The following is a 25,324-nucleotide window of genomic DNA, read 5'->3' as shown; positions in this document are numbered from 1 at the left end:
TAGGAAATTTGGTATTTAGTCTTCTTTGAGCCTAAAAACTTTCCGACAGAAATTTGTCGGTATAGATCGACGTTTTGAAATAGCCCCCATAGAATGGTGCCTCACATTGTTTTACCGAAATTGCTGAAATTTAGTATTAGGTCTTCTTCATACACGAAAGGAAACTAATTATTCCATTTTACTTCAAAAACTTGTTGTGAAGGGTATAACAAGTTCGGCCCGGCCGAACTTAACGCCGTTCTTACTTGTTTTTCTTCCCATAGTTGTTTATTTTATGGAAACTACCCCAAAACTTCGGAAGCAAATTGACAGACCAACGGTTATGTTGGAAAATGTGTATTTACTTACCCCTTTTAAGTATTTTAATGGGAGACATGGGGTCTCCAGAATGATATCGGTATTTGGATACTGATAAATGAATTCCAATTAGAATGAATGCATAATTTCTGCTTAAACAATATAAAATTGTTATTTTAGTTTTCATACACGATGCAGACAACCGATTTCCCTTTCATTCATTCAGTTCAGTTATTCATGATTTTGTGGTGGGTGCGTACAAATGTTGAACAATCAGGTTTGACAGAGGTTTGTGTTCTTATCATATCTGTAATTACGAGTACTTCACTGACAGTATTTTTTCGTATGCCTTTCATTTTTGTTGTTATTGTTAATTTTATCTAATATTTCAATTGTATGTTGTTGGTTGCGGCGGTGTTGTTATAAAATACTAATCATGTTTATTTTGTGTAATCTTCTATTTCAGATTGTTTTATTGTGGTGTTTCTTTTTGCTGTTTTTTTGTTTCTTCGCTCGCTCATTCGTTCTTCATATTAAGTCTTCTTTCCATTCATCATTGTTAAGAACGACCACAGATTTGTTAATTTCAAAGTATCCAAATAACGAAAGAAAGAAATGATGTGATGGCTAAAATGGCTTCAGGGGATCTTTCTTTAACCAGTACGAGTAGTCAAGAAGGTAAGTCTCGCTTGTTTTTGTTGTTTTTGTCGAAGTAGTATTATTTATAAAGAAAGACAAGGTCGTGATTTTTTACGGTATCTGATTAGAGTTAAAATGCCATCATTTAAAAATAAAAAAAAACATCGAAGAACGTTTTTAATTGTTGTTGATACTATTAAAGGGAAATTATGTCATTATTATTGAATTTATTTTAGATTAGAATTCATAATATAGTAATATAGTTTTTATTAATTTGTTAAATAATAATGATGTATGTTGGTCAGTTAACAAATAATGTAGATACATTATCTGGAATGTGTGGATATTGCAGATGTTTAATTTTTAAGTAGCTGGATTTGTTCAGTCTCTTTCATATCTTTGTATAGCCTACTGTACTTAATGTTGTTGTCCTCCCACTTGGCATAGATTTTATGCAGCAGTGACCAGTAATTACCCCCCACAGTAATTCTGATCTCTGACTAGCAAAGTATGAGAATAGACGGAGTTCTACATCCTGAGATTACACCCAGATCTGTTCTGCCAAATCTTTACGGCTTTGTCAAAGTAGAACTTATTGAGTTTGTCGAGGAAAGGGCAAGGTCGTAGCTTGACAAACTTCTCCCCTGTAGTTTAGGAGACTGGTTTTCCCGTCTTGCTAGTTCATCATCTGTCTCATTTCCCTCAACGTTGGAATACACAACATGTAACAACCATACCACTAGTTTTTGACATAGACATATATTTTGAACAGTCTTAGATTTGATGGAGAGGTCCCTACCCTACCTACAAAGACTGTTCCCACTAGTAACTCTAGGGCTTTCAATACTGCAAAAACATCGTCTTCTGAAGAACACTGCAGTTATCGTTAAATTAGAGTATCTAGAGCGCAGTTTGTCACGTGCCATCACTTCGTTTAATGCTCTCAATGGGGTTTGGATCCTTTGAGATCACCTTGCGAAATCTGGCCGTTAGCTCCCTCAATTGCCTCACTGAAGTTTATGCAATAATTCATCTTAGCTTTCCAGACCTCACTTTTATACTTATTGAAACTAGACCTGTTTAATTCCCAATCAGTATTAAGTTTAGTCCAATTCTTGTTATATGCACTCCTGCTGACCTTCTGTCGGTTAGCTAGATCTGTTAATGGGCAAGACTTTTCATAGCTATCCCCAAAAACACTTGTGAGATCTTCAACTTGACTTTCAACTTCCCTCGCTGCGTGAAGCTCTAGAATTTCACACAGTCTTGAAGAAACTAGAGATTTGAATAATTCTCAGTTGGTCCTTCGGGGGTTCCTACGATTCGATTCACCTCACAAATTGGTGTCACGGCTTCCTCAGTGGAAGTGATCAGCATTTGCCGCACAGCCCATTATTAAACTCCAACTGCCCGATGCCTCGGCCACTAGTTTGCGCACCAATTGACTTGGTGGGTTAGGTACTTCATCCATATATGCATATAGGCCGAGGACAGTACTAAGGACCTTCTCGAGCCTATTTTCAACCTCAGTACTATCGTTTCGCCGCCACTGTAATTGAAGAGCTAAATATGCTTTAGACTTATTTTTGTACAAATAGTGTCCATCATCGTCCGACAGAGGCATGTCATCCCAATTGTTCACAAGAGTACTTTCCCCGACTTGACCTAGAGATCCGTCTGAATTGAGTCACTCACAGAGTCCATAGTCGGTGTGGTGCAGTATTGTCCGTACTCATAACAGTCGTTTTCTACAAGGGCACTCCTCTGCCATGATTTGAACTTGGCAACTACAACGAAGCTCCATTCTATTACCGACTGATAGCAAACATGAAACACTGATAGGCATGTTCGCTTAACACCTCGGTGTTGGGAGATCTCTTTTTAGGTAGGAGTTCACTACCTGAAATATGAATGTCACTCGTCACAAAGATGTACTGAGAAAAATTCAGTACACCTTTTGATACAACTAAGTTTTGTAGATAACATACCGAAAACCCAATAGTCCCAATTATACTTTGATTTTTTTTTCTTCTTTTTCTTTTTTGCAGAAGAAGGTCCTGAATATGCCGATTATGATCGAACACTACGCCCCCCATCGAATTCTAGTGGCAGTACAACGGCAGGCAACATGAACAACAATAGTTCAAATAATAATAGCTCCGGTGGGGGCGGAGGTGTCAGTGGTAGCAACTCGGGAAAATTTGATGCTATAAAAATGCAATATGAATCCGCCTTAATGGAATTAAAAACGTTGCGGCATCAGCATGCCGACACTGTGCGACGATGTGATAATTTAGAAAATCAATTGGCATTCTATCAGGAACAATATAATGCAGCTATGAATCAAATTAAAAGTTCCGAACGTAATAAGGTAACAGATGTTGTGGCTGAAAATGCCCGTCTCAAGCAGCAAAATTCGCTGCTGGAGAGGAAATTAATGCGCCTAGAGAATGAGAGTAGTCAAAGTCCGGCAGAAAGAAATGCAAATTCCTATTACTGTGATTATAATGAACGCGGTGGCCCGGGTGGTCCCGGCGGTGGCAATGGCGGTGTTAAATGTGATGGCACATGTCCAGAAACGGAAAAGCTCAGCGAAGAGCTAATATTAAGTAAAGAACGTAACAATGATTTAATGAAAGAAAAAGAGAAATATAAGAAAAGTTTCAATGCCGTACTCATGGATTTGGAAAAGGAGAGGAAATTCTATAGAGATTCAAGGGATCAATTTAACATGCAAAGGGAACAATTCCAGCTGCAAAGGGAAATTATGGAAAAGGAAAATCAAAAATTGAAAAGTCTATTGGCAAGTGAAACGGACAAGAATTTGTTGATCACCATGCAAAAGAGCCGCATCGAAGATGAGCTGAATCAATTGCTTTCCGAAAAGGATAATGTTTTGCAGGAACATCAGAAAATGTCTGATGATTTGGCAGCAGCCAATAAAGAAATAGAACAATACAAAAAGGATGAAATAATGTATAAGAATGAATTGAAGTTGTTACAACAAAAAAGAGATTTGCTCAAATCGCGTGAAAGCACCTGGTCCAAAGAGTTTTCGGATAGTAAAGATGACTTCAAGGAAATTGAAAAATTACGCAAGAGTCTTGAAAAGGCTCATGCAGAGGTGGAACGAGCCGCCCAAGACACTGAGGAAGCCAAACGTGTACGCGACTGGGCCATATCTCAACGTGAGAAAATCGTACAGGAACGTGATTCGGTAAAGACATTATGTGATAATTTACGCAAGGAACGGGATAAAGCCATCTCAGATTTACTCTCAGCCATTAGGGATAGTGAGAAAATCAAAAAGCAAAAGGATGAAGCTCAACGTAAAATCGATGTGCTCAAGGAACAACTGGAGCAAAATCAAAATAATGATTCGGCATCAAGGCGTAGTTTCCGCATGAGTACCTATGAGGCGGAGGATATTTTGGAAATTGATTTGACCAACTATCATGCCGATTGTGACATTGGCTTGATTTTGGATGACAGCAATCAAAGGCAATTGGTGTGTGGGGTGACCAACGTTTCTCCGGCATTTGGCAAATTAAAAATTAACGATGTTATCGTGAAAGTGAATAATATTGATTGTCAAAATTTAACAAAACGCATGCTGATAGATGAAATTAGAGCCTCAGCTCCAAGATGTACTTTGCTGGTATCCCGCACCCGGCAAAGTAAAAGACACTTCTATACGGTGCACTTGAATCTACAACAAAATCCCAATCATGGTCTCCACTTGGATACAGGGGTTTTCATTTCAAAAATTGAACCTAACTCAGTGGCTGCCTTCGAACCCGAGTTGGAAGCCGGAGATCGCATATTGTCCATTAATAACAAATCAATGGAAGGTATTCAATCGCTTGAGGATGTCATGGCCATATTGAATGATGAACGCAATGAATCCATTGCCATATTTGCCTTGAAAAATGTTCAAGATTCCGGTGGTAGCTCAGATTCACAGAGACGTATGACCACTTCGGCCGCACAAACTGATTCCATAGATTCTATGCATCGTGTAACGGGCACCAAACATCCTTCGAAAATTGCCGAAATGCTTAGTAAATTCAAAGAGAAAATACACATATCTAAACCGGGTTCAGATGGCGGTGACCATTTTGCCCAAGAACATGATGCCTTAGCTGCCTTAGATTCAGTATTAAGTGAAAATTCTTCGGAGAAAAGTAAAGAAAATCTCTTTAAACGCAACAAATCAAAAAAGAAGGAGAAAGAGGCGGCGGCCAAGAGTATGGGCACATGGCCTCGTACCAATATACTGCAAGCATCACAAGAAAATCCGACGGGAACTATTGTACATCGAGAAAAGAAAAGGGCCCCACTATCGCTGTTCACTGCCGGTCCCATCAATGTGGACAAAGATGATGAGCGGGCGGATTCAGATGAAGCTCCTCCACCTTTGCCACCCATGCACAATAAACCTCAGGCCCATATACGCAATGGTGTTGGGTCGAATGTCAAACATAACCCCAATCGCAATTCGAATCCTATACCCAGTTCCGTGCTTTTTCAAAGCCCAAATAGTGCAGGCGGAAATGGTGGCAACGGCGGCGGTGGCAACTATGCCGTTAATAATTATATGAGACATTCTGTGTATGCCACACCAACGAGCATGGAATCAGAACCATTGGTTATGGAACAGTCCAAACCTTTGCAACGGCCCAATCCCATAATGGGCAGTGCTGCGGTGCCAAACATGAGACCCAAGCAAACGGATAAATATGGCAACCCAAGATTGCAAAATCACAATTATCAAAATCGTTACTCCTTGAATATAACACCCACAGAATTGTATAAAACCACAGGGCAACAGGCCCAACAACAGGTCATCAACAATGGTGGGCAACTTTCACAACATCAACAAATGTCCATGAGCGGAGGTGGTGGAGATTTAATTGCACGTAAACAACATTTATTCGATATGTTCCACAATTCCTCCTCCTCTTCGAATAATAAACAAATGACAGCTCCTCAACATCCAGCCCTTTTTGTTCCCCTGCAGCCTCCTCAACCGCCACCACATTCAAGCAACTTCATTAGATCAAACTCATCCAATCAGCAACAACAACAGAACTCTTTGGATATGATTTCATTAAAATCTCAAAATTCCATAGATTCGATATTGTCGACGAAAAGTCCTCCCATAAGTGAATATGCTGTGCTTGCCAACTATCCCAAAAGGGGTATACCAATGCCTCAATCTGCCCCAGGTTCAGCCACAAAGAATGTCTCAAAATATCCCAGTGATAGTGAGAGTATAGCTTCGGGTGTTGCGGGTGGCGGTGGTGGTGGAGGGGGTCTTTTTCTTTCCAACAATAATGGACCCCATTCGACAAGACATATGCCTTTGTTTCCCTCCTTTACACAATCCACCCACAGGCCAATACGGCACTCTAGTCCTTTAACACTACCCTCACCACCGCCGTTGCTGCAACATGGTGTTGGCACAGGAGGCGGGAATTCATCCTCAACCAATTCCCATCCACACCATCATTTGGTTGATTCCTCAATTGGCATACCCACATCATCGGTGGATAAATTCGAAATGGATTACATGCAGCATCAACAACAACAGCACAATCAACATCAATCGCATCCTCACTATTTAAGTGATTACCCGCCCAACATACCCTCACATGCCTCCGGCTATCATCCGTCACCAGTGGGTGGCGGCGGTATGAATACATCAAGCTCTTCCGGCGTTCAAGGTGTAATCTATGAAGGTGGCACATTTCCACGCAAAAAGGATCATCAACGTTTGCGTATACCCTCGAATCCAAGTGTAGCTAGTAAAAATAGTGGTGTTAAAAACAGTTCTGGGTCCATAGATCATCACTACAGTGCATCGGGCCAAACAACAGGTTCCTCTTTAATGACATCCTCAATGTCACCATATGGCGGCGGCATTAATAGTGGAGCCATGGTAAGCTCCCATCATCAGCATCATCATACGGCCCTAACAAATGTTGCCGCCAATGGTGGTAACAGTGGTCGAGGTTCACCAATGCCTCAGGTTCACGTTGAGGTCCTTTCGCATGGCGGCAGTAAACGTAATTCCAATGTGCCGTCGGATTTTTTATGCCCTGGAGATCTTAGAAGAGTCACGATTGAAAAGAGCGATAAATCGCTCGGTATTACAATTCAATGTAATAACAATGGAGGCGGTATTTTTGTATCAACTGTAGCCGACAAAAGTATTGCCACTCGTGCTGGTCTTCAGGTGGGCGATCAACTCTTAGAAGTTTGCGGCTTAAATATGCGCTCGGCTACAAATGATATAGCAGCTAATGTCTTGCGTCAATGTGGTAATTCGATAACCATGTTGGTGCAATATAATCCAGAAAGTAAGTATTGAAGATCTGTAGATGTTTACGTTTAAGGTTAGGGGCAACATTGAGGAGTTTTTGCTTTTTGTTTGTCAGAGTAGATGCCCTCTGGAGGCATCTAATTCAGAGTAGGCCCTCAGGGTATATCTACTACAGAGTAGGTGTTCTCTGCTGTCATCTCTCTTTACTCTAAAATCATCTACTATAGAGTAGATGTCCTCTGGGTCCATCTACTACATAGTAGATACCCTCTGCTGCCATCTACTACAGATTAGATGCTCTGTAGGGACATCTACTACAGAGTGGATGTCGTCTGAGGTCATCTACTATATTACTACTGGGCTCTGGGCGCAGCTATCACCGAGTAGGGCTTCTACTCTACTTCTACTACCGCATAAATTACCTTTGGGGCCATCTACTACCGAGAAGATGACCTCTGGTGCCAGATACTACCGAGTAGATGCTCTCTAGATGACCTATGCGGCCTTCTACTACCGCATAATTTGGGGCCATCTACTACCGAGAAGATGACCTCTGGTGCCAGATACTATACAGTAGATGCCTTCTGGACACCTTCATTTCCAAGGTATTTCGCCTTGCACAGAATTAAAGCGCTCAAAGTCCCCCTTTCCTAAGGCAATGGCGGTCATAACACCCATAATACAGAAGACCCTATTGCAACGGTATGACGAACATAACTCCAAGAATTTGTTTTGGGCCTTGTGTCCGTTTGAACGTAATGTCATCTCGTCACAAAAACATAAAGTTATCCTAATCGGAATAGCAGTATCCGCCTCTGGTAAAATTTTCAAAGCAATCCTCCAAACATAACTTAATTTTTTCCCCTATAACTTATATTTAACTTTCTCAGCAATTAATCCCCAATTATTGTTTTCAGAATTTCACTCAGCTGAATATGAAGGCACTCACAATTTAGAACCTGAATCTCCTGTAAATCATTCGGGTTCACCAACACCACGTAACTCACCACGTCCTCCCATGCGACCAATGATGGCATCACTGCCACCAATGCCCATTGTACAAAGCCAACAACAACAACAGCCAACAAATGTTATGACACAAAGTGCAATAATGCCTCAATCAACATCGCTGATATCACAAAAATCAATTAAGGATCAAAGTTTTGCTGATAGTTTAGAAAATCAATCGGATATAAGTTCAAGCCAAGATTTACCATCGTCGAATGCAACAACCACAACAACGGCATCTACGACATCAACACTGCCGTATGAAGAAGAGCCACGTTATGTCACGCTGCATATGGATAAGTCAAAAAACCCTGGCATTAAGTTATTCGGTGGTAATAAAGTTGGTATATTTGTACATGATGTACATCCTGGATCGCCATCGGATCGTGCCGGTGTTCGCAAGGGGGATCAAATACTTGAGTATAATGGTGTTGATCTGCGGTGTGTTACGGCCGAACAGGCGGCAAATGAGATCTCAAAATTAACCGATACTGTTACAATGTTGGTGCAAAATAAATTAAAAAGTAAGTAAAATGTTCAAAATGGTGGCTTTTGTTTATAAAAATTAGTATAGAATAATCAACTGCTGAAGGATGCGAACGATTGTTATAAACGAATCTTATCCATATTTAGAATATTCCAGTAATTTAATATCACTTCTTTTATTTCCAATTAGAATTAAAACAAATTAAAGACAAATCGGGCGATTCTTTTTATATACGAGTGGGGTTTGATCGCACTGGTGACTTGAATGAGGGTGATTTACGTTTTGTCAAAGATGAAGTTCTCTATGTAGATAATACTGTGTTCAATGGGACCTTTGGCTTGTGGCGTGCTTGGAAATTGGACTCCAAAGGATATCGTAAAGAGTGCGGCATAATACCGTCGCAAATGAAGTAAGTAATTTTTAAAACACAAGTAAACTAAAAAAAAAAACTAAAAAAAAAAATAAAATTATTCTCCCTCTTTTTCCAGAGTTGAAGAAGAAATGCGTGCAGCTGAAGTAGTGGAATGTGAAAGCGGCAGCACTGCACGACGTGGCAGTACATCAACACGACGATCGTTTTTTCGTCGGAAAAAACATCAACGTAGCTCCTCCAGAGATTCAACAGAAATCGCTAGTTTCAGTAATACACAATTGAGTTACTTTCCTGACTCAGGCATCCTCAATGATGATGGTGGGATTTTGAGTTATCAAAGAGTTGAACGTTTAGATTGTAAGTATTATGACAACACGCACAAAAATCTTATAACATTGTCATATATTTCCAAATCTTCAGCTCCCGTTCGACGTCCAGTTTTAATAATTGGCCCACTCTCAGAATGCGTGATGGAACGTTTGACCATTGATTTTTCCAATTTATTTAAATTTTGTGATGTTACTGTTATGGATTGTTCACAGGATGCTATGGAAGAAGGTCTGCAACAGAATATCTTCGTGGATTATCGTCGGCGTGGCAATAAATTTGAATGCACCACCATTGAAACAATTAATAATGCCTGTAAAAATGTAAGTTAACTTTCTTGCATTATTTTTGATTTTGAAATAAATTCGCTATTCGTTTTTATCTCCTTTTTTTGTAGGATCGCCGTCATTGTATACTTGATATATCTATATCGGCCGTTGAACGTTTACAACGTTTGCAAATCTATCCAATTGTTTTATTGTTACGCTTTAAATCCGCAAAACAAATTCGAGAAATTCGTGACTTTGGTACTGATAAAATTTCCGCTAAAGCGGCTAAAGAAATGTATGAGCGGGCACTCAAACTTGAAAGTGATTATAAACAGTATATATCTGGTAAGTAGTTTAGGTTTATAATTCATGTTTTTTTACAAAAATGTGATAGGTTTAAGTTGAGGTAGATTCCATATATACGATCATAGGAATATATCCGATAAAGTGATTTTGTGACGGCTTGCATGGGATAACAATCTTGACGCGATACAGGGGCTTAGGTCGCAATCTCTCGGTGCTCGACATGGCATCTTAAACGGACTAATAGAGCTCCGTTTTACTTGACTTTTGAGCGCGAGAAAGTGCGGCTGACCAAAGGTTATCCAGGTAGTGATCTCCTACCCATCAGAGATCCCCCAACACCGGGGTGTTATGCGTAATACTCGTGCCTATCGGTGTTTTAAGGTTTGCAGTGGGGTACCTAAAACTGTATTCGAACGGAGCCTCGTTGACACCTGGGCGAATCAACGAGTAACGAACTTGTTCTTCTGCCAATGCCCTTACCGTGGTAAGGAGGCAATGCCAAGGTTGACCTCCCATCCTTCCCTTAAACTATATAACTTATGGAAAATAGAACTTTTAAAAAAAACCCCAAAAAACAAAAACTTTCAAAAAAACAAAAAACCCCGACTGATGTTGGTGTGGATGCCTTGGCACCCTCAGTCTTCACTTCCACAAGCGCAAGTACCTCTCTCTCGTTGACGATTAGGAATATGGACACGGACAACTCTCATTTAATCTCCCCCTCCACTTCGCGTGGTACCCCAACTAGGGGTAAGGTCGACAGCCCTACGCTGGACGTCATAAACGACAGTCTAAATAGACAGAGCAGGGTCCTCCTATCCAAGATAGATGAGAGCTTTCTCACATCAACAAATTTGGATGACGAACAGGTCGACGAGGTAAATGACTCAACCTTAACCAACGAGGAAGAAATAATGGAAACCACCATTATTCCCTCCACAGGTCAAGCTGAGTCGTCACCTCTGTCCGACAAAATCGTTCCTCCAATTTGATCAGGAGAAAAACCCTCACAGCTTCTTAGACAAACTGCCGTTGATGAAGTTGTCGGAGAGTGCGACGCAGCCATGGAGGTCATGGATGAAATATCAACGATAATGTCAAATTGGTATATGAACTAGAAGTCAACTATTTGACCAACATTCTCAGAATATTGTTTGCACCACCTCAATCGTTCATGAAGCCTTTAATAATAGTAAGGCAATAAGAAAAACATTTTCTTCTGTCAGCCTTTGAACTGTCTTAAAGCGAAAAATGTTGGACTTTTGTGGGGAGGCCTTCGAACTTGATCTTAGTTAAGAAAAATATTACGAGGCGGAAACTTTGGGACCAAATCGGTTACAGCCTATCGTTTGCATCAGCCAGGTAGGCAGACGGACGGACGTGACTAAATCGACTTCAAATTGTCTGAAACGGACTTATCTTATTATTTTAGTAGCACATTTTAGTATATTTCTTATCATGGCAATGCGTCATGTCGCTGGGATCAGACCACCTCCATCAACTCTGCAGGCCTATTTCTGCTGATAGAATACCCTAGATACGACCTATCTTCCCAGAGGCTGCAAAAATCGCAGTGGAACGAGATGATCTCCACCGTACACAGGTGATCCAAACGTCAGAGTACTGACTGACGAACATAAACGTTTAAAACGCTTTTCAAGGAGGAACGACCGGACTTCCGTCATATTTGACGTCGATGTTGTGCCAGATCCGCGAAAGTGTGCCTTTCGACTCAACAGGCTGTTTGTAAAGCACCCAGAAAGTGATAGGGCACAGAGAAGAGTTTCACGTCGCATTAGAATTTTTCCAGTCGAAGATGAAACATTACAGTTCTCCAGTTCTGAGTTGCAGAAGTCATTCCGAAAGCAAAATCATTCAAAGCAATTGGTCTGTGCCAAGAATTACATTGTCATGTTGAAACAACTAGGTGAACCTGAAGTTGTCAAGGTGCTTAATTTGACTTAGCTACCCAAGTGTGAATCCTACAGGCCAATATTTTTCTCTCGTCAATAGCAAAGAAGCGGGAGGCCTTTGAGGGAGTTTCCGGAATCAGAATATCAAATAACAAACGTAACGACGTAATAAGACATGAAAGCAGAGGTTTTATCCAGAATAAGACGTGTGACAGAATGGTTGCACTAGATTTGTCTAAGGCATTTGATACTGTCCGTCACGACAATCATTTGTAGAGTTCAGGTACCCGAAGTCAAAGCCCCGTAAGCCGGTAATGCTAAACATTGCACCACGGTAGAATGGCACTCGTCTGATCGCCAGTCTCTATCGACGCACCCAGTTGAGGTAGCATCCTTTCTGAGCCTGGAAACACAACTCGATTGAGAACAAACAACATGTGGCCGTTGCTACAAAAACAAAAACACAGCTAAAAAAATGTGATCTTGTTTGGCGGCGGAGCTTCGGTGTGCAAGGCGGTAATGCTAACCATTGCGCCACGGTAGAATTATACATTTGTCTATTGGAACAATAGTTCAGTAGAAGCCAACAATAAAAAGGTTATTAATTAAGGCTGCAATATATTCCAGTTTTTATCTTCTTATTAAAAAATATATACATTAGGGTGGTTCGATTTGTGTGGAAGGAAAAAAACCTTAATGAGCCCTTCGCGTTTCTGATTCCTGGGATTGAACTGAGCAAAAAAGTCCACTGGACCATATATCTACCGTGAAAATCGAGCCTCCCGATTTTGACTTTAAGTTTTTTATTGACGTTTTTTGGATATTTTGGCATATAACAGCCAACCCATTGAGATTTTCGTTTTAACACAAAGACAAAAATTGTAGCCAAGACAGTAATTGAAAACTCTCTAATACATCGCGAACGCATTGGAACTCTTTTTTAGGCAGTTTTGGCCTTAAGAATGTGCAAACTTTTTGGAAAATGTCGATAAATGACATTGTGCTACAAAATTTGACCAGAAAATTATTCAAGCGTTCTGATGCAAAATTATATCGTGTTGGGATCCATGGACAACGACAACGCCTTTAGTTCGTTGGGGTCACTTCGTTTGAAAAACTGGGTTTCTTACATTTTCAAATTTAAACGGACATATCTTCTTTTTTCACAAAGGATTTCTAGTGATCCTGCTTCCTTTTAAAGGGGTGAATAATATCTTTAGAACAAGTTTTTTGAGGGGGTTTTTAGACTTAAACCACTATAACGCGAAGGGCTCATTAAGGTTTTCAAATCGCCCCGGCCTAATATACATATATATTTAAAAAAAATCCCTTACAAGCATTTTTAAATTAATAATATTTTTATTCGCTTCATTTCAGCTGTTATTCCTGGTGTTAGCATTAAACACATGTGTACCCAAATAAAGGATGCCGTTGATAAGGAACAGGATAAGATTCTATGGGTTCCTGTTTCGAATAATTAAAAAAAATATGAAATTACTATTGCATAATACTATAACGAAATAGTATTTATTGAGTTTCTTTCTCGTCTATATTTTTTGTCTCTTTTGTATTGAAAAACGCACATATCAAAATATTTTATTTTGTTTATAATTTATATGTTAGTTTATTTTCTAAATAATTTTGATATAAAAAATATTTTAACTCACACACAAACACATACAACCACGACCAATTTTAAGTATTTTTTCTGGTGTAGAATATCTTTGTAATCATTGAAAAAAAAAAAAAAAAACAAAAATATATATAATTTGTTATATTTAATTTTATTACAGATATAAGCTTATTTTTTACTAATAACTGCAAGTATTCTTTTATGTTGATTTATGTTTTAGTTTTTTGTTTGTTTATTGTCTTTTGTTGAAAGAGCAAGGGCTTTTTTGTATAAGTAAATTCGATGACAATGTTTTAGCCATTGTGCTTCTTTCCCTTTATACAGACCAGAATATAATAAACAACCCTTATTGAGTATATTTGAAAAATATTACTCCGGTTTTGTTTCTCCGTCCTTAATGGAACTAAATTTTCAAAAAATAGATTGTATGTTTTTCATAATATCATTTGATATTTTTTATATATTTATTTGCAAAATTTATCGATTCCATTGCCCTGCTCATTAGGCAATTGTTGTGTGTTCTTTTATAGCTTCTAATAACATTCTTTATAAACAAATGTAACGTCTCTTATTTAAAACTAAACGCTTTAATTGAAAAGTATTTTCATTTTATTTATATGCAACTACTTTTTTGTTTTACTTATTAAATATTAATGACACACAAACACAGAATAAGACATTACATACTGTGGTACTAGATTTTAGCACACTATAAAGTGTGGAGGAGGGTGTTATTCTGAAGTTCACATCGTTTGCCAACGATTTTAGATATTTCATACTGACTTATGATACAATGTTGTAGCACAGTGTAGTGTTGATTATTTACAAATGAAATTTTATTTCCACTTCCAAGCTGCAATGTATTTTATTTTATTATTCTTTTTAAGTTTATATTTTATTTATTATAAAACATTGTTTTATTTGCTATTCTCGTTTATTTCCTTTAATGCCTTAAGAAAACATAAAACGCCTTTATGCCAATAACAACTAACCACACATACTTATGTAAATTAAGTGCCTTCAATTTTATATACAAGATATCTAAAGTATATACAATATGCCTATCTAACTTTATCTACTTATATACAAAAAAAACAAAAAGAAAAAAAAAACACATTTAAAATTTTATAACAATTGAAAATTGTTACCATTTTGTAAAATGTTTGTCATTAGTTGAAATAATTTATATAATTAAAATATGCATAAATTTATATATATATATATATTTGTTTTATTTCATCTTTTTATTTTTATAAATAAATTTATAAATTTTTGTCTGGTTACAGGGTTCTATTTTAAATTTATATACAACATTTTATTATACTTGACATTGAGGACAAATAAAATAATAAATAATTGCAATTTTATATAAAACAAAAATTAATAACGTTAATAATATATTATTTATATATATTATGCATCTATATATAATTTATATACATATATATACACAAAGAAGAAATTATTTCTTCAAAAAATAAAACAATTGTATTTTAATATTGAAAATATGTAAATTGTTTGCATTTTTATTTTGGAAATCTGGGTTTAATGAGGTTTAGGATGTTCTGAGTAATTTTTTTGGAGGATTTTGCGTAAAACAATTTTGGATTTGAAGGAATAATTTTAAGGTCTATCTATCGGCACACATTTCGACTCTTTAAGAATATTTTTTTTGACGTGTATTTTGTCAATACGTGTATTTTGTCAATACGTGTATTTTGTCTATGGTCAATAAGAGTCATCAAACAAGCTGAAACTGTCGAGGCAAAATTTTTGTTCAATTTCACCATACTTTATATATTTATTTTGTCCGCTGCTGGGATTGAACATGCGAACTTCCGATTTGTAGCTAAACACACTACACGCTGTGTCACGCTAACGAATATATGCCGGGCAATCATGAATCAAATGGGTCTATCTTGTATTGCCACTAAACTTGAGTTGCGTTGTCAGTTGTCTGCGCGACTGAGATGAAATGTTGTACCATTAATGTCAACTCAACTGGGTGGTCGATAAACATGTTATCGATCAGTGTTTTTTCAAACTTGTGATCTCTATTCGCCAAAAAAACATTTTAAAAATAATTGCGCTTTGGATAACTCTTTTGTGTATTCTGGACAATATTTTAATATTTTGGCTGAGTTTTCGAGCAAATTTGGAAAACAACCCAAGATTGGAATATAACCTGCCCATTGAATCTTCGGATCGTCAAGTTTTATTTGCTGTCCCAAAAAATGATAAGTTCGGTGGAATTATTTTTTGATGATGAAGAAAATATACAGGACATTGCATCTATTAGAAGAAATTTGAGGGAAAAGTCGAATCCATTGGAATTGCCATCTGCACTGTAAGCTGATGATCATGTGTAAAGATCTGTATAATCAGTAAATTATCTCAGGTTTAAGGCGTATTTTGCATTGCCAAAGGATGCCGTAGTTTACGTTGTGGAAACGTTAAAGGATGACTTCAAAGAAAGTTACAGATCAACAGGAATCCCCCACTTTTAAAAGTGTGCGCAGCGTTGCGATTCTTGGAGGACGGAAGTTTCCAAAAGTCCCATGGCAATGATTTCAACAATTGCATGGCTCAATCTACATTGTCGAGAGTATTGAAGGAAGTTGTCCACTTGATAGACGACAAATTGTGCCAAAATTGGATCGTTTCGAAGTTGAAAGATGAGAAACAAAGGCAAAATAAAAACCATTTTTATTCAAAAACGAAATTCTCTGGTGTAGTTGGCTATATAGATGGAGGATGTTCGTCATTTGTACTTAAACTGAACCTACTGTATTTGTCACCAAATTCATTTGTAAAAGATTTGCTGCTGTCCGCTCCAAAGGCGATAAATTCACTTATTTTGATGGACCACCACCAGTGTCGTTGAAGTTTATTTTATTTTGAGGCATTTTCTTTTTCAACTTTGCTTTAAAGTGAATCCAGACTCAGCCACTCTTCAGGTGTTCGTGTTAGAGGTTCATGGCTGTTTAAACTGTCCGAAATGGACCTCCACGCTTCATCCGCTGTGGCTTTGGTTTCACCAAAACTCCCGAACTCCTCGGGCTAAGTTTGGATTTTCACTCAGTTTATCAATTAATATTTCGAACTGCTGCTTTGTCGTTATTTTCACCATATTCATACACAAAATTAATTAATGATGCAAAGAATCAATAATTGTTAACAAAATGTTTATTTTTCCTTCTATTTTACTTCTTGTTTCTTCGAAAATGTTCACTGCAACTGAAAATTGGTGGTTGCTGAAAAACAGCCGCTTCGTCAACTGAGATTCGCAACTTCAGTTGAGAGTTGCCATACGTGGATCAATTTTGACAACTGGCAACGCCACTCAACGATAATTGTTATCGACGATCGACCCCTTATTTTCCGTGCGGAAAATTCATGATTGCCCTAATGATTTGTTTAAATGCTCTTCGTATTTTTGGTAACAAAAGAATTCTTTGCCGACAACGAGCGTTGAACTCACAGCTCTAGGTTGTGAGTCGGATATACACACTAGGTCGAACCAAACAACGACAATTTTTTGAAAGGCCTACCCTCAAATTTTTTCCATTAAATCCAAACCCCTTATATAAAATTTTTTTGGCGATTGGTTAACGTTAACCCGTGCCACCTGATGAATTTTCACGAAAATGCTCTAAAAGCCGTATATATGGTCCAATCGATGAAAACAACTTTACCAGTAGTGGGATTCTCTAGGGCATTTTTTGGTTACCGATAAAAATCGGTCAAATTAAAACGCAAAATAATGAATAAAAAGTTCAAATAAAAGTTGACATCTTAGGTTAGGTTAAATGACGCGTAACCGTCAACGTAATCGACGGTCACTCCACTCGGAGACCTTATGGTCCATTGTGTTCATCCTGGGGGGGTGTTATTAGCTGAAGAGATTGCTGAAAGGAGAGAAATAGAATATGATGTTGTAGAAGAAAGGGAGATATTTAGAATAGAATTGAGGCAGAAGTGGGAAGTAAAAGCTTAATTGTTCATCATGGTACTGCCATTTCTTTTTGCTGCAGCCATTTTAGGCTCTTGGCAAAAAGAAGAAGACTTTTTGGTTCGGTTTCACAGAAGGATGAGAGAGACTGGATCGTGTGTTCACCCGTTATCCGTAGTCTTTTGCTCGTGAGCATTGGACAGCGGCACAGTAAATGTTCGATTGTCTCTAATTCCTCCTCATCCTCACAAAGTCTGCAGTAGTCGGCGCCTTCGGTTCTACCCCATTTATAAGTCATTGCTCTGATGTTGCAGTGGCCTGTGATTAGACCAACTGTTAGTCTGAGTTCGATCTTTTTCAATGAAAGTAGAGATGATGTTCTGCGTTTGGAAAGGAGTGGCCAGATTGCTTTGGAAACCCTACAACTAGGTTCGTTTTGCCAAATCTGACTAGCCTTATCCCGATAGCCCTGTTCTAACAGCCGCATGAAGTAGCACAAGGGTGGCTTGACCGAGTTTTCGATTATGATATCTTGTGACTCTGATCCGCGGCGTGCCAATTCATCCGCCATTTCATTTCCTACAATATTACAGTGACCTGGGACCCAACACAGTGTTACTGCTGATTTTAGGTCACTTAATACTTTAATACAGTCCAAAACAACTGCAGACTTGATGGAGTAGGACATTAGTGATTTGAGGGCCGCCTGACTATCGACGTATATAGTCACCGGTCCATCGATGTCCTCTTTAATGTTCTTAATTAGTTCTGCAGCTTTTTTGATTGCAAAAATCTCTGCTTGAAAAACGCTACACTCTTTATTCAACTTAAAAGAGAGTTGAAGGTTGAGAATGTCGCTGTATACACCTGCCCCTGTTCCATTTTCCATCTTAGATCCATCGGTATAGACTTCTATACCGTCTAGTGGTGGAGTGTTGTGGGTCCAGGCTTCTCTGCTGGGAATGTGAACAACTATTGGCTCGAAGTTCATTTGTGGTGATATGTAGTCACTTAAATGCTCCTTGCTTGTTGGCACATTCGTTCGGTTGAGAATCGCAGCGTGGCCCTGTTGGGAGCCGCACCACTGGTTGAGCTCCTTGAGACGTAAAGCGCTCTTAGATGCCTGCTCCTCTACAACGAGATCTAACGGAGTAAGATCCAACAGCACGTTAAGGGCTGCCTGTGGAGTGCTCCTAGCAGCACCAGTTATGAGCATTGATGCTGCTCTTTGGACTCTGTTTATTTCATGCAGATATGATTTCTTGCCTAGGGCATTCCACCAAACTAGAGCTCCATAGGTGAGAATTGGGCGTACGACTGTCATAAAAACCCAGTGTATGACTTGTGGTCTCAGTCCCCAACTCTTACCAATGGAGTTCTTGCAAGTGTACAGTGCTATTAGTCCTCTCTTGGCGCGTTCTTCGACATTTCTTTTCCATGATAGCTGATGGTCCAGAATTATGCCGAGATATTTGGCTTCCAAAGAGAGCTCTAAAGTGACACCATTTAGCGTTGGTAGAGTGAATGCATCAATTTTCCTCTTCCTTGTGAAAAGGACCAGCTCTGTTTTAGAGGGATTTACCCCTAGTCCGTTCCGATGGGCCCAACCCGCTAACTTGTTAAGGGCTCCTTGCATAACATCCGATACGGTCTGAGGGAATTTCCCACTTATCATCAAGACAACGTCATCGGCGTAAGCGGTGGTTTTAATGCGAAGTCTGTCAAATTCTTGGAGCATTTCATTGATCACTAGGAGCCAAAGTAATGGAGAAAGTACTCCCCCTTGAGGTGTGCCTCTGGTGACAGACTTCCTAATGGAATTATAGCCGATGCGAGAATTTATTATCCTACTACTAAGCATGTTATCAATCCAACTGATTAGGGTAGGGGAGCAGTTCAAGCCCACAAGTGAATTATGAATTGACTCCAAATTGACGTTATTAAAGGCTCCTTCTATGTCTAGAAAGGCTGCTAACGTAAAATTTGAGTTGTCGATATTCTTCTCGATAAACCCGACAACTTCATTTAGAGCAGTTTCTACCGATTTGCCCTTAGTGTAGGCATGCTGGGCAGAACTGATTGATGACATTGGTAGTTTGCCTCTAATTTCAAGGTCCAATAGTCTTTCCAAAGTTTTTAGCAGAAAGGATGACAGACTGATCGGCCTATAGTCTTTTGGAAGTGTGTGACTAGGTTTTCCTGCTTTAGGAATGAATGTCACTGTGACTTCTCTCCATAGAACCGGAATGTATGACAAAATCAGACACGCCTTGAAAATACTCTCCAGAGAAGGGATAAGCAACTCAGATGCATTCTGCATCATCGCAGGTATAATGCCATCTGGTCCGGGAGATTTATAGGGTTTAAATGTGTTTAAAGCCCAAGCGATCTTTGGGCGGCTTATGATCTCCTCGATGTCACTCCTATCCATCATGGCAGCGTTACGTATTATTGGATCGCTCTGGGGATCGGATACGTCCGCGCATTTTGGGAAGTGGGTGGTAGCTAGAAGATCGAGGGTCTCTAGATCAGAGTTTGTCCATGTACCGTCTTCACGTTTCATGCTTCCAATGGATTTTGGGTCCTTCGAAAGCATTCGGCGGAATCTGGTAATGTCCTTCTCTGTCTCTATTGCCTCACTAAAGCATACCCATGATTTTCGCTTGGCCTTTTTGATTTCGCTGTTATATTTGTTGAATGCTTCTTTATAAGCATCCCAGTCTGTGTAAAGTTTAGTCTTATTGGCCTTATTGTATAATTTTCTGCTAGTCTTCCTTAGTTTCGCTAGATTTTTGTTCCACCAAACTGGTTGGCATCTCTTACCTGGATAAGTAAGTGGGCAAGAGGCCTCATAGCTGTCCACCAGAATACTTGTCACATGATTTACTGCTTTTTCAACTTCATTGACTGAGGATAAAGTTTTCACTATGCCCAGTTTTGAAGAAGAAAGTTCAGTAAATTTGTGCCAGTTAGTTTTCCGGGGGTTCCTATGCGGGTTTTGATGGATTCCATCTAAAGCGTCGTGGAATAGTATTTTCCGATGATCGGAGAAGGAACACTCGTTGGATACTTTCCAATCACATACGATCGATTCATCCTTGTTTATAAGGGTGAGGTCAATGACTTCCTCCCTGTTCCTGTTTTGAAAAGTAGCTTCGTTACCCCTATTACATATTCTGAGATTATATTGTAATAAAAAGTCAAATAAGGACTCACCCCTTGCATTCGTGTCGCTGCTACCCCAGTGGAAGTGGTGAGCATTGGCATCACATCCCATAATGATGAGGCTTGTGCTCCCCATTTCTTTTAACAGCAGTTCAACATGCTGACCTGGTGGATCAGGGTGCTCATAGGGCATGTAGATAGATGTGAAGATAGTGACTCGTTTAGAGTGGTCTTCCATCCTAACAGCAGTTATGTCTCCTCCACTGAAATTAGAGAGGAGAAGTAAGTTAAGGTTCTTTTTGCCGACTATACATGTTCTTACCTTATCTCCATTGGAAGCGGCGAAAGTGGTATAGTTTTTGTCATTCAGTCCGGCAACCCTGTTCTTATAAAGATAGGGTTCCTGGATTAGGGCAATGTCAACTTGGTGTTTTGTGAGGGTTAGGAGGAGTTCGGCCGCAGCAGCTTTGCAGTGATGCAGGTTGATCTGCATGATGCAAAGCCGCTGCTGCTTGCGCCTACCTACTGCCTTGGAGCGGTGCGGAATCTGATCCATCCCGAACCAAAATGCAATTTTCCCTCACGTTGTCGTAGATAGCCCTGGCCACTGGCGTCGATTGATACCCTGATAGTCAGGCCCTCCTGGTCTGGGTTTGAACTAATGAGTCTCCAATTGTCGGTTTGGAGATTAGGGTTCTGTTTCTTGAGAATCGTCAGGATGCGTGCTGGGTCCTAAGGGCGGTGGCACCCATGCTGACATGATTCTACCACAGGGGATCTCGTCCACTGACACTGCCGCGAGCTCGCAACCCTCCCAAAGACTGCCAAGGCCATTCACTGTGGAGACAAGAAAGTTTAACGATTCCTTGTTTTCGCAGCTTATAACCTTAACACCTTTGTAGAGAGTGGCACTCCCGAATTGTGTGTTGGTGCTATCCCCATCTCCCGAGAAGATTATATCTCTCAGGCGTTCTTCGAATAGTCTCCATCGGCTTTCTCTAATTTGCCCTTCGGGGGCAGCCCTGTCTATGACTGCTACGCGAAGGCTGTCCGGAGTCAAGGTACGGGATGAGGTTGAATTTTCGATCTTCCCACCATGCTTCGAACCTTTAAAGGGCACTTTGTGGCTGGGACCAGCCTTTTCGGCTGCCCCGGCGATTGTGTTCTCCTTAGGCTTCGATTTCGAGTGATGGACAGATGAAGTAGAGGGTTCGCCTGCCAGACTCCTAGAAGGTTTCTTTGAGGAAGGATGTGGTTCCTCAGTTGATCTTGCTCTCTTGGCCGAAGAGGATGGCTGAGGGCGCGGATTAGCTTTTGGTTCCTCATCCTTACTGGCAGAGGCCTTATTTGAGTCCGATCGACCAACCGTCTTCTCTAGCTGTGTTCTTCCTGTGTCCTCGTTTTTAGATTCCGTAGGGGCCGCATACACTTTGACTCCTTCGCTATGCGTTCCAGCGGGAGTATGTGATGCTTCCATGTTTGCCCTTTCCCCCAGTGAAGGCAGCGGGATTCCTTCAATCCTACTGGACTTCTTGGGTATCTGGGGGTGTGTTCTCTCGAATTTCTGCACTGTTTTAAGGTTCAACCGTATTAGTTTCACCTCCCTTTCCGATAGTGAAGAGGGTTCCCTGCCTACAAATTTCCTTAGGAAATTCAGCGACCTTCTGTATCCACCTCTTCTTTTTGATTCAGCGGTACGACGGCGTCTGGCGGTTGCGGGAATGCTGTCGGAGGTGGTTTTCATTGGTCCTCCTGCCTGAACCGCATTTTGCCTGGTTAGTCCTAGTCTATCGGCTTTGGCCGACGAAGGATCCTTCTCGATATACTCCTTTGTTGGATCCACGAGGTCCGAGCTCACAGGATTACACATCGAAGACTCATGTCCATCCGACGACGTTTGAATGACAGTCACGTCCATTTCATCATCCGATGAGGATGCGTATTCGATGTTGTTAGCGTGAGAGCTACCTTGACTGAGTCGCAGATTCAGAGTCTTATCAAGAAGGGTTAGTAGTTGCCTACTTTGCTCTGTCAGACTATCGTGGATTTCAGATAGGTCCGATACCCCTATGTCGTTCCCTCCCGAAACTACAGTCCTAATAACCTTAGGCTGACATTCGCCAGTCAAGGTATTATCGTAATCATTTTGAATAGCCGAGTCGTCATCAGTTAAGGTGATTTGTTTGTTTAAAGGTTTATTGTTATTTGTATTGTTATCCATGAGCTATTGATTGACTGGGGGTACTGAGGTCGACCATGGCATAGCCCTCCTTTACCATGGCAAGAACTTGACAACTAAGCCTATACTCGTTGAGGCGCCCAGGTATCAACGAGAAAGTTGACATCTTGCTACCGGTAGAACTTTGCGACTACTTTTTATTGGTCACTAACTTACGAATAATATCGATAATTACCGAAATCATAAGCATCTTAATTTTAACGATTTTTGTCGATAACAAAAAAATGCGTTAGAGAATCCCATTACAGTTCATTGTTGTCGGTAAAATTACTTTGATAGGTTAACGATAACCCGTCCCCCCTGACCGACTTTAAAAATGCGATTTTGAATTTTTTGCGGCATTCTCAATACTACCTGTACTTTAAAATAAGCCACTAAATATTTTTCATATTTTTTTAAGTGATATATAGGGGTAACCCCTTAACGTTAACCGTTCGCCGTAAAATTTCATATATAAGGTTTTTGGATCGAATGGAAAAAAAATTGGGCCGCTCTCATAATACTGCGTAAAGTAGGAGATGATTACCACAGACCTCCAAAAATTGTTGCGTGGGTGGGTTTTTTTAGACCGTGTAGGCGGCGCTATTTTATTTAATCCTTAACCATTGCAAATGGAAAATTAATATTTACTCACCGACACAAAAACCATTTTTTGCGAAAAAATGGGAAGTGGGGACCGGCAAAATTAATTTTAATTTATTAGTAAAATTAAAATAATTTGATGCGCTCGCGCTACATGTGAAACCCGAAACTGAATGAGCAGAAGCAGCAATGGCATTGCCATCGGCAGAAAAATTTAGAGCTGCATTCGGTGGTATGTTACATACATTTTAATCAACACTGAAAATGTTCAGCCATTTAGTGTGCCGTACGCCATTAAACAAATTTTCATATTTAATATTGGAAATTTTATGAAAATGGTGGAAAATGTCGAAGTTATAAATAGGGAAAGCGGAAAAATTATGTTCTTAGTCTTCTGATAACCGTCACGGTATAAGTTTACCTTCTCAGCAGTTTCTAAAATAATTAACAACAGAGAAAATCAAAGATCTGTGTAACGTTTTTATTGTGGAGTGTTTATTTCATTAATAGCGGGTGGAATTAAAATTAAAGTGAGTTAATAATAGTTGATGGATGATGTTAGAAGTGGCTAAAAGAGACCATTCTTTTTTTTTTTGTTGGTAGGTTCCCCAAGGAAATAGTCCATGTTACTGGCCTCTGGTACTCCGAAGTGGGGGCCAGTGATCTTTTTATTCTACACAAAAGCGTCTACATTATAAAGAAGGCTGGGTTGTGGCAAAGCAAAGTAGAAACAACGAGCAATTCGTGTAGTTGTTGGTGTGTTGCCGTTTACCCCATAAAAAACAACAGTGCTTCTCATCCTTTTTGTGCTTTGCGGTGGTTTTCAAACAGCTACAAATTTGCTATCGGGGAGTTGAAGGTTTCCATCAATTTGGCCATTGAAAGACACAAAAAAAGTAAGGTAACCTGTATATTCCAACAACTGAATGTATCAAGGCGGTTATCTGTAAAACTACAAAGAAAAAGGAGAAATCATAAGTAAAAATTTACTAATTTTATGAAAATCGAAGAAAAAAACAACAAATATTAGAAATTAAAATTGATATAAATTTTTAGCAATACGGATCTGAGCATTTAAGCCTTGGAGCGTGTTGCATTTGTTATAACTATGAAATAACTACAAAAAACAAATTCAACTAGCTTAAGTTAATGTTGTGTTGTCTATGTGTGCGTTTTATGTTTTGAATCTTAAATATTGTGAGGGTTTTTAATGCCAAGCATAATTTAAATAAGACTTTTTATATAGTGTCCAAGGGAATACTAGAGACATCTTTGTGCAGAGTGTTGTAGAGGCCGGATATTAGCCCAATAAACCATTATCAGTGAGCTCATTTATAATAGGTTATTAAATATAATAGAAAAAAGCTAGTAAAGCGTAAACTAATATCTCTAGGGTTCTTGGCGGGACACGAAGATAGCCATTTTTAATTTCTTAAATTTCTTTTGTTTGCTGGTATTAGAAATTCATTAAAATCAAATAGGACTCACAGAATATCAAACTCATTTAAATTTAAGTCTTTTTATATAAAAATAAATGTAATATGTATTGAATGTGATTGAATATTTAATATGTTTTAATTGTTTTTGAACAGGGGTAATCCCAACAGGTGATGAGGTGAGTGTGTGTGTTCGTGGGGTTTCCAATAAAATGTATTTGTTGTGGACATTTGGAAACCATGGAAGGGAGGGCAGAATGTGGGAGTAGTCCATCATGGCTCCCTTATCGAGGCAGATTATTTGTGTGTGTGATTGTAGTGTTTTGTGGAAAGTTAGAGTTCAAATTCGTGTTCGCCCTGTGGGCTAGAGATG

General features: G+C 39.4%; 1 protein-coding gene across 6 annotated transcripts in view; it reads left to right on the top strand.

The window, feature by feature from the left end:
- Dlg5 (MAGUK family member discs large 5) overlaps positions 1-14,737 on the top strand; it is a 30,522-nt gene extending 15,785 nt beyond the window's left edge. For 4 of the 6 annotated variants that reach the window (XM_073969442.1, XM_073969441.1, XM_073969443.1 and 1 more), the window contains 7 exons: positions 764-975; positions 2,985-7,298; positions 8,179-8,793; positions 8,946-9,165; positions 9,245-9,779; positions 9,854-10,070; positions 13,322-14,737. In XM_073969442.1, coding sequence (XP_073825543.1) covers positions 921-975; positions 2,985-7,298; positions 8,179-8,793; positions 8,946-9,165; positions 9,245-9,779; positions 9,854-10,070; positions 13,322-13,425 — 6,060 coding nt within the window. In that variant the 5' untranslated portion in view covers positions 764-920 and the 3' untranslated portion in view covers positions 13,426-14,737. The remainder of the gene's footprint in view (positions 1-763; positions 976-2,984; positions 7,299-8,178; positions 8,794-8,945; positions 9,166-9,244; positions 9,780-9,853; positions 10,071-13,321) is intronic. The other 2 variants (XM_073969446.1, XM_073969445.1) reach the window with 1 other exon arrangement.
- Positions 14,738-25,324: the final 10,587 nt, after the last annotated feature.

The sequence above is a fragment of the Musca autumnalis genome, unplaced genomic scaffold (assembly GCF_047663935.1).
Source record: "Musca autumnalis isolate F117 unplaced genomic scaffold, ASM4766393v1 scaffold_2, whole genome shotgun sequence".
NCBI lineage: Eukaryota > Metazoa > Arthropoda > Insecta > Diptera > Muscidae > Musca > Musca autumnalis.
The sequence above is the reverse complement of the archived record's forward strand: the minus strand, read 5'-3'. Positions and strand labels throughout refer to the sequence as shown.